Genomic DNA, 13,799 nt, shown 5'->3' on the forward strand with positions numbered 1-13,799 from the left:
GGTCGTCATAAGACTCTTATGACGTATTGGCAAGAAGAAGACCTATGAACCTATGACGGTTCATATAGGCTCGTATGATAAGAGCCTATATGAACCACGTACGCAATACCTCCTTGCACCGTCTTATGTGAATGTTTCGTTAGAAAGCAAGTTCAAACAAGTGCACGAAATGAAAAATATGTTGATGTAATACACCAACTCATTTCTTATAATACACCAGATATATTCTTATGTTATCGATCGAACCGTAGCCTACGGTCCGTAGGTCGTGCGACCGAGATGGTTTCTTCCATGAACCAGAGTCGTTCCTTCCTTTTTTTGAGTCATTTCCCCAGTTGGTTGGGGGGCACAAAGATATGTCAGGAAACGGGCCATATTCTGCGACAATGTCGCGGCGACATAGCTAGTGACGCTAACTTAGTGTGATCAAACATTATCTGTGAACCTATGGCCCAAGGTAAGACCCAGAGAGAGTTCGGGCTTCCGGTTCACAGTGAAGATGATGGCACTCCCAACCAAGTGTCCGGCTGACGGACAGATGTCGCTCGAATTGAGAAAATGAGTCTTGAAAAGTATGAGCTCACACTTTAACTGGTTAGAAATGCGCTTTCACTCTACCGAAGCCAAGGTCTATCCCCGGGGACGGTCATTCTGAAAGCTGGCTCGCAAGGAGCTGAGGAGGTCTACCGTGGCACGCGCTGAAGTCGTGAATCAAGGTCGAGAATCAGAATCAGGGTTTAGTACCGGGGGTCTGGACCTCCGGTACGGAATCAAGAAAAATCCCCGTGTTGAAGTGTGAACTTGCGCATCATGAATATGATCCAGGATCATGCTCAAGGTGAGATGGCGATGTTGAATCTGAGCAGCTTTGAGGGTGAGTGAAATAATCTCGACTCCTGAGAATTAGTCTCGAACCACGAGTGAAGATCCCAATTCTGAGTATTTAATCTCGAAATACTCTGACTCAGTGCCAAAAGCTCTGAATCTGCCATTGAGTATAGATTTGGATCTTGAATCGTGATTAGGGATCATGAACCGGATTCAGCGGCTGATTAAAATCAAGAATCAAGCATCTTGCTCATGCCTGCGTAATCTGACTCTGTCTCAAGTACTCATACTCAGAAATCTCGACTCTTTAGTTAGTTGAGGGCCTGGCAGCGCCAGCGCTTGACACGTTAAGATGCAGAGATTATCTATGCAGAGCTCATGTATCTCTGAGAGATACATGAGCGAGGATTCGAACCTGCGCACAGGATTTTGCGCAGATCGTCATTGATCCTGTGAACGATTCAGAATCAGCAATTCTCGAGCATCGGCAAGGTGAGTTGCCAGAGCTCAATTCAGCTTTTTGCCTTCCAACGTATACCCCTCCTCTTGCAAGTCTTCTGGGTGTACTGGCCTTAGTGCCCGCTGTTGCCTTCGCGAATTAAACGAGGCTTGTCGCTTTCGAGTGCATTCGCGACAAATAGGGGACTTAGTGCCTCCTTGAATAATAAGAGACCTAGCGTCCTTAAGTGCCTTCTCCAGCAATAAGAGGCTTCGCGCCCTCAAATGCCTTAGCGGCTAGCAAGGGGCTCCGTGCCTCATAATGACTCTGAAGCTCATGGCGAGCTTGGTGACTAGTTGATATTTTATTTGGCAACTCACAATGGGCTTATTGCTTTCATTGCCTTCCCGGCTTACCAGGGGCTAAGGAATGGGTTCTATTCTCCGGGAGGATTCCTCCCGATGATCCCACTGCCTCATGTGTAGTGTATATTCCTAAGGGGTCGAATGCCTCTGCGAGGCATCATATTTTTCTGACAGTTGTCACTTTACAGCTTTATCTCTCAGTGAACTAAGCCCTCCACCGGGAAGTCAGCTAGTGGTAAATCTCCCCTGGAAGTATCCAGCCTCCACAAACCGGGCGAATACAAACAGTTACTCGAGGTGCTTCCTTAGAAATCTTCTGCTCAGGCGAATGTGGAGGAAACGAGGATTTACTCGCATGAAGGGTGTATTGCATGTGACAGCTTTGATCCATATTTGGTGTGTGAATGAGGATATGTTGTTATACATTTTCCTTGCTACTTTATTACAGCAATTCAACAGAGAGAGACAACATTGGGTCACAACTGATGTTCAAAGTCTGACCGCAGTCGAAATCGGCAACGACTTGGAGTTCATTCGTTGAGGCCATTTAGATCGGCGAAGCAAGCATAACATCGATAGCATTTGAGACGGTGGGACACGATAAAACAGAAAATCACAACACGACAAGGCTTGTGGTGAAGATAATCTTCATCGTTTGCTTGACGATCAGCCTGTGACCGCTTCAGCCGTTTCGTCTAACGCGACCTCATCAACGGCATTGAAATCGCACAGCACCGAAGCTAATGAGACGGTCTCATTGAGACCTTACCTCCTGGATGACAGATACGCTCAGACTATCAGCCACGGGGTTGCCTTGGCCGACAGAGTGTAGCATTAGTCACCGCGGTGAGTTTGTCGGACGAACCCATCCCCTGTAGGAGTCGTCACTAGGCGACAATGCGCTGACCCACCGCCGCTGAGACTTTGTCTCGGGATGTGCTCGTTCAGCCATACATGTTGTATTAGTCCTATTTTTCAAGTACAAACCCTCGAAGCTCAATTATTATTTTCGTTTGCTAATTACTCTGTCTTGTGTGATTCACAGTGTGAACTCGTTGAAGAAAATAATCAATCTCAATCTGGTTCTGCCCGACTGGTTGAATTTCTTCCTCGCGGTTGACATATTGTCCTTTCCCAACAATTCCGGATGGTTATGCCAACTTCACTTTGCCAACCGCTTGTTGGTTTCAGACTGTAGCTGGCGTGCAAGCCTTGGAGCTCGCGTACGTGGGCGTGCGCTGGTGGCGCTAGTAACGCGGCGCTACGCCAGCTAAGGCGTGCGACACGTGCTGGGTGACGTGACGCAACTGGTCAGCACGTCACCGTCCCAGGCGTCTCGTTCCTTTCCGTTGAGGTTTTGGTTACCTTTGAGTTCACTTTCATGTCACTGTCTATCTCGTCATTTACGGGGGATAGTTCAGATGAGGGTGCTGCCAACAGAGGCCGATAGATTTTGTGTCCAAAATGTTATCTACTTCCAGCCGGGACTTCGTCAACCGATTGAGTCTTTGTCGTGCAGTTCGTTTTTGGATGTTGCTTTTTACCCATTGAAATTTGATGTGTCTTCCCTGATGATGGTTGATTTCAGTGCTTCATTGTCGTTGCCATTTTCGCTACTTCAGTAATTTCGAGTTTACAAGATTTCAATAATTGTGTGTTTCCTGACAAATTCATCACCCCTAACCAGGAGCCCGTTCAAGTGCTCAACCTTTCCGAGTTCCGACTCTTATTAACTAGCTCCGAGTTCCGAGTCCCCCGAATCCGAGTGCATCTCTGTTCGAGTGCAACAGCTCGGGATTTCCGAGTCGGAAAGGAGAGTATTCCAAGATGACTGGCCAGGCAACGAATACTACGACCCTAGGACAATAACAGTAAGCGCACTACCTGCACTTAAATTCTGCACGAATACCACACTATGCTCAGCACAGTAATCGATATAGCTCATTCGCTATAAAGAGGAAGGCGAATGAGATAACAAGGGTGCAGGCAAACTGGACCCACAACACGCGTCGCGACACCAAATCACGTGTGCATTACACGTGACTTGGTGACGCAGCGTCACCACCGCTTAATTGAGCGTCAGTGACGCCCAATCAAGTCGCCGGGTAATTGACGGACATCGTCAAATGATGTTGAAAGTAGCTCCGTCGAATCGACAGTGCCGATAGTTAGTACCACTAGGCTTTCTCGACGGAGTGGCAGGACTCGCTAGATGCCGCGTGTTCAGCGTCGCTATGGTCCCGCTCACTCCATAACTATCATCCCTTGATGTTTAACTTCACAGATAACGTCGTTTTCAACAACCATTCGGGAGGCTCGACCTTGAGCCATTCGGTGTTGGATCGGGCTTCTCACCACGATATCAGTTATTTTACCATCCTAGATGTTCTCCCGTGCCGCCGTAGTAACTCTTCTATCTCTAGCCTACGCGGGTCGGCCATCTTGTGGACCCGATGCCTGCGTGGGCTTCATATTCACTGGTGGATTCCGCTGTGACTGGGAGACTGGGAAGTGTGCATGCGGTCCAGGGGGTCTAGCTCCGACCGACGTGAATTGCGCTTGTTGAATCAACAAGCAACAATGTTGATAAGACATCGAGTTGAGTGAGATATGATGTAACCTATCATTACAACTTTCTCGATGAGTGCTTCATTTCTGCTGTCTTGACCCTGTTCGTTCGAGAGCCACCACCTCACCGTTCTCCCCTGGCAGGGGACCCCTGCGGGTGTGGTAGCTCTTTTATTCTTGATCCAGTATCTGATGTTTCCGCATCAGATTGGTTGATACCGACTGCGCCTCACAGAACATGATCTCAGCACCTCACAGAGCTGGATGGAAACCATTTTTCTTGGTAGTGCTCTTACGAGGACGTTAACTTCACGCATGAGCACTGCACCTGGTGGTGAGCTTATTTAGTCAAGTAGTATAGTAGTCAAGTAGTATATCCAACAAAATGATTCAGAGGTCGGTTCGAAGTCAAATATGCTGCCTATTATACACATAGAACAATGATTTTACCAAAATGTGATTACGCTGTTGTGTTCACCTAATTTGTAGCAAATCTACAAATAGAGGAGTGCTATTGAACACCAATGGGAGTCGATATGCGATTGTAAGCGCCGCGTGCAGACATGTGAGCGTATTATGTCTGTCGATGACAATTCATCATATCATAACGCCCGCGTATTATCCTGCAGACCAAATTGGGGCTGTATGACGGTCATACTATGACGATGTCTGAGATACTGTCTCAGACTCAAACACGCGCGAACATTTGCGTTGAGTGTTGGGCAACCATATGGCTGAACCGTTCCCCTGCATGATGAGAGTAGCGGGGAGCACAAGGCGAGCCGCGGTGATATTAACGCGAGCAGTGTCTCAATCGCTGAGTCGGTTTGATTTGATTCGATTTGATCCTCACGTATGTCTTCCAAAACCAATTAAAATGCTCACCTCTCCGAGTCCGAGAAGTCGGAAGAGCAGACTTCCCAGGCTCGAAAAATTTTAGTGCATTAAAGTGCTCCTACTCTCCGAGGGCCGAGTCCGAGTACTCGGAGCGACACCCGGACTTTCAAGTTCCGTCTTGGGATACCTCTACTCGAAGATTCCCATTAAAGTGTGAATAATTCGAGCTCCTAGTAGCACATTTTTCTGAAGCCCTCAAGTTCTTTGCGCGATGTGGCGGCCCATTCGCTGGCATAGACAAGAATCCACTAAGCGAGCTAAGTTGTTGCCTGAAGATCAGCCTCTGGTTCAGCAAATCACCAAAGATCTCAAGGCCTGCCCATCGAGAGAGGTCCATGACTGTCTCCTTCAGTGCGTTGTGGACGACGAGAAGTACTCCGCAAAGTTGAAGGCGGTCATCATGCAACATCGATGCACCGGAATCACCTTTCGTCTCACCTATGAACCATAACTTCTTCATAACTTCACAAGATTAGATGATAATCTGAGTGAGTCTATCCACTCAAGTTTTACACGTGCCGGTATAAATAGGGCTAGACTCAATTCAAGCGAGACTTCCTGCTCAAGCAGTCACTGCTTGAGTTTGCAATGTTTACATTATGCAAACACTGTTACAGATGTAAACATTGACTAGTAGTAGTGGACCTAGTAGTAGTGGCACTAGTAGTTGTAGTTTCAGTATCTGCAAGGGAGAAATATTGCGACAATGCGAGGAAGAATTAAGGCCTGACTTAGCATCTAGTTGTCTTCACTTAGCAGAGTACGATTGTACCCTGCCAATGCCATCAACATCGATTCATTCAGTCCCTCTTGAACTCCATCTTCTCTTCCATATCGGTGTCTCTACGACATCCTCGTCAGCATGGATGTATTGCATCGTGCCGAGGATGACAACGAGGATTCAAAAGCAGCAGAGATGATAGCCTCAGGGGGGGCTCACGGGGAATACCTGAAGCGGGACAACGATAGTTAACTGCTTCTAATAATTAGAAAATTAGAATCTAACTTGCGACCCACGTATGTGGAGAGTATATCTCCCTTCAGAGCGCACCAGGCAATGGATAGTCTCCAGATATCATGATCATACTCTTCTCTCCTTCCACCCTAGTCTAGAAAAAGTTCTCCACGCTGTTCGGAAACCCTCGAGAGGACTTGCTTTCTGGTCGGATGGTATGACAAAGGACATTGCCCGAATGATTCGCGCCTGCGGAATCAGCCAGGTGAATAAACATCATGATATTACGAACCAGGCTTCTCTCGGTTTTCGACGACGGCAAAAAAAATTCACAAGGACAGCTAGATCTTGCCGGACACTTCAGCCTCTCGAGCCAGATTGATGTGATTCCTTGGGAAACAGAATATCTGTGCCTGATGATATGCGAAGTTCGCATTGCGAATGCACCCATGTGTGCTTGGCTGTTCCTATGTGATGTGCCACTCTTATAACACAAGTATTATCCCTTATCTACTTGTCCCCATTATTGCTTAGCTCACACGAATAGCTGTAGTCTCGTCGATAATAACAGTTTCTCTTACATACCCCCTGATATTATTCCTGATGGGTTCTGAAGTATCACATCCTACCAAATGGACATCAGTGCGTGATTATATTGGATGCTTGCTCATATGGTTTGGGACATATGGTGTCCCCGAGAGCTGCTCTCGGATGTTGCATCCAACTAGATGCATGCCCAGCTCGTGATAATGCGACACTTCGTCAGTTCACCTCGTCCTGGGGGGCGAAGATAAATCTGGGTATTCCGAGGAGACCTGAATCGCAAGGCTTGATTGAACGCTTGATAAGAGATGTTAAAACTGCGATAAGGATTGGGACCAATTGTGGCGAAGTAACACTGCCCTAGTGGATCTGTGCACTCAACGCACTCACTGTTCACAACTTTTAACCTATACAAGATGGTTTGGGTTTTTCGAGATGGTTAATTGATGTCTGTACATTTTGTGAGGACAGTCTATTCCACTGAAATTCTGTAACGAGTTAAAAGGCATTTTTTTGGAAGAAATGGGAATTAAATTAAAAATTCGGGCAATATGTTAAATTGGCTAGAAGTATGGTAGTTTCCCGAAAGCTACTGAGGCCCAATTATAATACGGCGCCATTAGGTCCCTTCAAGAGTTTCCCCAAGTTGATAACAGAGTCTTCCATCTTCATACGCATATAAAATCATTTCGTCTCAGGTAAGGATACTTCCATACTAAACCTAGCCAGACTTGTCGAGATCACTTTCGCGAATGATATGAAAATACTCTGTACTTTATCGTGCATTACTAATGCACGATAAAGTACAGAGTATTTTCAATGCAGCATTAGTATGGTTATCAGCAATCGTTGAATATCCTCATAAAAAGCCCATACCATAAATCAAACAATTCGAGATCAGTTCCTTCCCGTCGAAGGTCTAGTTGCCATTCCGATAACTGTAAACACAAGACGCCGGGAAAATGCAGAAACGACGCGCAAGAGGTAGCAGGAATAAAACAGGGAGTCAATTTAACAGATACGAGGCTAAAGTAACAACGAACTCATGAGAGTGAATACTGTCTATTCGCTGATAATAACGACGATTCCGATTGCTGATCCTAAATAGGAAAATAAACATTTATTCACATCAGATTGCTGACCTTCAAAACCTTGTCAAGCTCGAGGCTATCAGCTACTGCATGACAAAACTCATATGTTCCCAACATGATAGCGCAGCCAGGGATAACCTACCCAACCTAATTTGTATCTTACGTAGAGTGACCTAAGATACCTTCAAGAGTCGAGGTCCAAGACCAACAGTGAATCCTCGAAGACGATACTCTTCGAAAATCGCCATCATCGCTGATCCAGTAGTGTGAATTCTAATGGGAAACATCAATAACCCTCCTACCGTTAAAAGCGCGCGCCCAGACGATCGATTACAAAGATACCCTCCTCTCCCTACGGCGAGCTTCTCATAAAATTGGCGATCGTCGTATAAAAAGATGCCGATTGACAACACGTCCATGAGGATCGAGTCACCGACCAGCTCGTTCCCACGCTACACAGAGCGACTCTTTCAATTCGAATAATCGATCATCTGGGCGCGCGCTAAATGTGTACTCACCGCTTAGCCACGTTAGTGTGGTGTCCACTACTACTACTAGTAGGACGAGTCGCTGTTTGTAATTGAGTTTTGACCATATCAAAGGGGTGCGTCGCAGCAGCCGCGATAGTTCCGCAGACCGCACCATTTAGGAAGGAGAATCCGAAGGTTTCCATCCAAGTTACGGGAACGTTAGTCTGAGGAGAGAAAAAACACTTCTCGTAACGCGTAAGAATATCAAGTTCATTATTATCATGGAGTTTTACGTCAAGTGGCGTAATACTATATATAAAAACCCCGATATTCAGCAGTAGTCGTGAAATATATTTTTCACTAGTGTTTTTTATATCACTAGGGTGGTGAAATTCCAACATATATAGCATTATGACAATGATTATATATAATACAACCACTCAAAGCCATTATGCAGTAGAGTATGATATGGAAGCTTGAACTCATTCGAGATGATTGAGCGCATGAAAGTGGCCATTTATTAATATCAATGCGAGCGTGTGTGATAAGCGATTTTCCAACAACTAATGCGATTCAGCAGATGACCGAACTATCATCAAATTCTTCCTCGGAAATATGAAAAATACAAAAGCTATATTGGAGTTTCACAACCCGTTTTACGTAAAGTGGCGTAAAACTCGGTGAAAAACGCGATATTTGCGGTGATATGCAGTAGTCGTGAAATATATTGTTTTTCACTAGTGTTTTTCATATCACTAGAGTGGTGAAACTCCGATAAATAGCAACAATAATATATCGTATGCGGTTCGAGAAGAAATACGTAATTATCATACGTATAAGAGCACTCGAGGCCTAATATAGTATTATATTAAAAATGAGCAAACTCACGATGAATCACCAGGCTGTGATTCTTATATTATTGGAGTTTCACCACCCTAGTGATATGAAAAACACTAGTGAAAAAAACATATTTTACATGCAAACCCGTGATGAAAAAGATCATGTGTTATATATGAACTTAGGCGTAATTCAATAGTATTTCCAGTCCACCTATTCACATTGAATATTACATCACTTCGCGAAAACATGCGAGACTTCAATATTTTCGCAGTTATCGTTATATATTTATAACGTAATAATATCACCTGTAATATAATTATAAATATACACTATATGATAAAAATAATATAACCATATTTTTCCTATAATTTAACATAAATCCAACCATAACGATTCATCCTCCCCAAAAACGATCGTCTACTATTTCTTATATACCATGACAATACCTCAGCTTGTTTTTCAGCTAATTCCAGTAGTTCCTCATCATTAGCACTGCGCGCTGCGCCTCGTCGTTCCACGTGGTCCGGCAAGAATATTTTTTTATTGTACTCGTATAGCGACCAGTAGATTGCGGAAAATGGTAAATCACTGACACGGAAAAATATACAAGGATTTTTCCAACAATTTTTTCGGCGTTTTTTCGGATTATAATCAAAAATATTCACATATTTTTACGAAATGTTATAACCGCACGTTTGTACGCTCATTTTGAATTCATCATTTGAGGAAAATCGCTCAGATTTTTACAGTAAAAATTACAATTAGGAAGTGAGTAGTTACATTATGGCGCAAAATATTCTTAATACTGGTCAACTTCAAGTGGTCAATATTAATAATGACAGTATACAGTAACAGTATAATGTAAATATTAATAGTGATCAACGTGATAATGACAATCACTCGTTATACTCCATATCGCATATGAAGTTTGAGCAAACGTCACTAATATTAATAAATTATTCTTACGAAAACACATATTTTTTCGACCATGAAATTACTCAAAAAACAGCAAATATGATGAAGACTGTCATCATCGTAGGCGTTGAGTTTACATATTTCTATTCTGGCAAAAGCTGGCTCAATTCCTGCAGTATTACGGTGAAAATCGGTGAAAACTCAGAGTATTGTGCGCCAACCCAACCACAGAAAGCGATCACACTGAATGGAGTTTCGCCCGTTTTGTGTAAAGTTACGTAAACCCGATGTTCGCGGTGATATGCAGTAGTCGCAAAATTTTACTAGTGTTTTTCATATCGCAGGTGAAACTCCAATAGAAGAGTCGTGCGGCAGTCCAAAGACCTTTTAGTCTGAATATTACAACTACGTCTGTCCAGACTGAAGATTTTTGCGGGACAGAATGATTAGTAATAGTGAAATAGCCGGGATGGAACCCGAGACCTCCGGGTTGCCAACAACGCGCATTACGGGTATACCAAATATACATGATATAACTTCGTGTTCTGTACGAATAGACAAACTAACTAACGTATCACATGGTATGATTAACATCCCGGGTGGAGCCGAATCCATTGAAAAGTTTAAAATATTTTTTATATTATCCACCGTGAAAATTGGCAGAATATTACCGAACCAATGTGGGTAGCAAACCTCGCCAAAAACTAGAAAAAGAATCTTCGCGTAAAACTCGCTTCACAGTGGCCATTGCTCCCTCCCCCATACCGGTGGTGGCTTGTACACGCGTACGGAGGAATTCCACTGAAAGTGATACCATCCTTCCTCCAACTCACGATGGGAGTCGAGACTCACAAGGAGAGAATATGGTAACTGCAGTAGCTCTTGCTGCGGCACTCGCGATTCCATCTGGAACTCGTTCACGCCAGTGTTCATACAGAACGAAAAATACCTAAGAAGAGTATCTTAGGTTCCCGCATGGAAGATTCAAAACAGGTCCGCTTGGAGAACAAAAGTTTGAATCGGATATGTTTACCCAATTAGATGGTATTTGATATACTAGACTGGTCATAGTTCCGTTCCACAGAGCTCGCCAACCATAAGCGTCTTTAATGTGTCGCATCACCTGCAGGCCACTTGTATTGATCCGTTGATGATTCAAAGCTGGTGAAGCCTAAGGGGAAGGATATCTTAGGTTGGGTGCAGAAAGATTCAAATTAGGTCCGATACCTGCCAATAGTTCTTGACCACATCAAAGGGAGTGCATACTGCAGTAACAGCGACCGAGCCCATAGTAGAGGCCACCAAGGTGTACCGTAACGTCGCCTTCTCGCCGCTCGAGGCTGCCATCAATCAAACTTAAGGCTCGCAGTACTAGTAACAATAAACTTGGATAAAATGCCCTTCGAACCTACGACAAGCAATATCGATTAGAATGGCGTGCGCTAAGTTTGTTTAGATTGTGCAGATATCTGAGCGAGGCCATTTCCGTTCTGTGGGGGCGTATCTTAGGTTACTCTAAGTAAGATACGGAATAGGTACGCTAATATACCATGTTGTGCATGCGTGCATGGAATTCTCGTAGAATTTCATGCGATTGTTCACTTCTTTTTAAGTGACCTTTTAACGCAATGAGACAGTCAGTCTCGTTTCTTGTTAGAACCTATTCGTCGTTTGTTCAGCAGCCACTTCCTGTTATTCGATATTCTACAGTACTCACCCACGCCCAATTGTCAGAGTAGATGATACTCTCTTGAGAGGCCTTCAATGCAACACTTCGTTGAAATACTAACACAACAACTGTGGTTCACGCTTAGAGCTTCGTCATCTGCGCTTATCACAGTTCAGGTCAACCACTGTAACCATATAACTTTTTTGCTTCCCCTCATGTTATACTCAGTAGAGTTTCCCTTTTTAATAAGGCCAACCAGATGGCTAATTTTCAGTGTTGCACTTCTATCCTCCGCTCAACTGTATGAATGCTTCTCCTTCTCGATCAGGCACACCCAATGATGATGCGTCTACCAGAGTCGGGTCTCTCTACTTTGCATCGTCATTGCTACGCTGACTCTCCCTAGTGCTTCCGTTTATGGTCCCGTCATTCAAGTGTGTCTGATTGTCTACTCTAATGCTATGGCTTACTATTACTAATCCCCTCTTTTCCCGCTCATGGGTGGTTGATTCTCGCGTTGTTAATGAGGCTGTCATCTTGGCGTTACATTTGTGTATAGGTGTTATCTTCTCTAGCATGATGATCATCTACTGGCTACCCTGTCTCATCACGCTTGTTTCTATTCGTCACGCTCACTCTAGCGGTCCACCCCCTAACCAATATGACGATGTAGATCTTGGTGAAGTTCAAATGCGGCACCCCGGAAAGGCCTCACGCGATCATCCTGAGTATGGGGGTAAGAAAACGCGGAGGTCATGGCGATCAGTTCTCAATCGATTGAGTGGTAAACGAAGTAGCAAGGAAGTGCCAAATGAAGGTCACGACGCGGCCGTCCGTCGTATTTCTGACAGACTCTCCGCTACTAGTCTGAGCCGAGGTGTCGACTCGGGGAATGAAGGCATCGCTGGTGACGGGAAAAAGGCGAGATTCTCAAAGTTGAAAGGGTTTTTCAACAGCAAGGGGTCTCGGAAGAGTGGTGAGCTATTTGATCAATCCTCGTCCACCACTGAGCATTCCCGTGATGCTCCTCCACCTACCCTTCGTTCTAGTCTGCCACATATGGTCACTACGGAGGAGTTGCAGAGAGGCCTTTCGACTCTAAATGAGGTTTCTGCTGAATCCACGATGGACTGGGATGCTGCGGATCGCACAACTCAAGGGATGGGTGATTCTCATGCCGATCTTCCTGCGGATGTCTATTGCAACTATCATAGTGGCCATGCTCTTTGTCTTGCAAAAATCCCGGACTCTGATTTTGTTGATATATTCCACCACAACTTCGCAAAGAAGAGTACTAAGTCCTGCGGAGTGTCCACTTTCCCGAGTTTCGAACCAGATGGTGAAGCCATATCGAGGTTACCAGGAGAGAACGAAAAGGCTTGGGAGAAAGCGATGAAGCAATTAAAGGGGAAGAAGAGTTGGCAAGCTCCAGGCGACCAAGAGTTGTTGAACCAATTTAGACATCTAATATTCCACACTTGTGACATTGAAATAGAAGGGACATCTTTTGGCGTCACGGCTCTCTACATTAAACCTGTGGAAGATCAGAAGCTCAGCGTGGCCTTCTTCACCGAACCGGAGAAGGTTGCTGTTGTTTGGGAATTTGAAAGGCATGAACTTGTCGTCCCGGGCCATCAGAGAACTTACATTAGTATGGACCCGCCGTTCGAGGTTGAACTCGCACACAAACGGGCGAAGGTTACGGTAGCTGGAGAGCGAATCCAAGGCGTAGTTTTTACTCGTAAAAACATCTTCACGATTCCGGGAGAATCTTATAGATCGAAGAATCAGATATTATGCTTTAGATTTTCATGGACTACGGAAGCAATTGCTGTCATGAAGTACGGGGAAAAATGGGCATTTATGATGAGCGAGAAGGAGACTACATGAATCTGTCCTACTGCTAGTAGAACCAATCTTATTGTGTATGATGATGTTGATGTTCAACCAATCGTATTTGAGTTTGAGATTATCTCAATAGATTTTCTTTTCACGTAACGGTCCATAGGGAGGCCACAGGATATCCTTAACTGCCTCCATTTGGGAGTATTTTGAAAAATTCTATTCAACTTGATGTGGAAGAGCAACGCTGATTTCGAATGAATAATCCGTCATCGACTCGTCCTCTAATCGCGGCAGTGATAAACTTGCGAGATTTAAAGAATCAAACTGGGAACACTGAACAACGTGAGAAGTTCAATCAGAAGAAAGATCTATCA

The 13,799-nt window shown here is 44.6% G+C and overlaps 2 protein-coding genes across 2 annotated transcripts; one reads left to right on the forward strand and one right to left on the reverse strand.

Moving 5' to 3' along the window:
• Nucleotides 1-7,719: 7,719 nt before the first annotated feature.
• On the reverse strand, nucleotides 7,720-11,258 carry Pmar_PMAR018156 (conserved hypothetical protein; the record flags this gene model as incomplete). Its single annotated transcript, XM_002784776.1, has 8 exons — nucleotides 7,720-7,824; nucleotides 7,869-7,959; nucleotides 8,205-8,380; nucleotides 9,443-9,584; nucleotides 10,583-10,712; nucleotides 10,764-10,860; nucleotides 10,945-11,082; nucleotides 11,139-11,258. The coding sequence occupies 8 exons, from the start codon at nucleotides 11,256-11,258 to the stop codon at nucleotides 7,720-7,722; spliced, it is 999 nt and encodes a 332-aa protein (XP_002784822.1).
• Nucleotides 11,259-12,639: 1,381 nt separating this feature from the next.
• Pmar_PMAR018157 (hypothetical protein) lies at nucleotides 12,640-13,470 on the forward strand (the record flags this gene model as incomplete). The annotated part of the gene is made up of 1 exon (XM_002784777.1): nucleotides 12,640-13,470. The coding sequence occupies one exon, from the start codon at nucleotides 12,640-12,642 to the stop codon at nucleotides 13,468-13,470; it is 831 nt and encodes a 276-aa protein (XP_002784823.1).
• Nucleotides 13,471-13,799: the final 329 nt, after the last annotated feature.

Source organism: Perkinsus marinus, assembly GCF_000006405.1.
Source record: "Perkinsus marinus ATCC 50983 genomic scaffold scf_1104296934592, whole genome shotgun sequence".
NCBI lineage: Eukaryota > Perkinsozoa > Perkinsida > Perkinsidae > Perkinsus > Perkinsus marinus.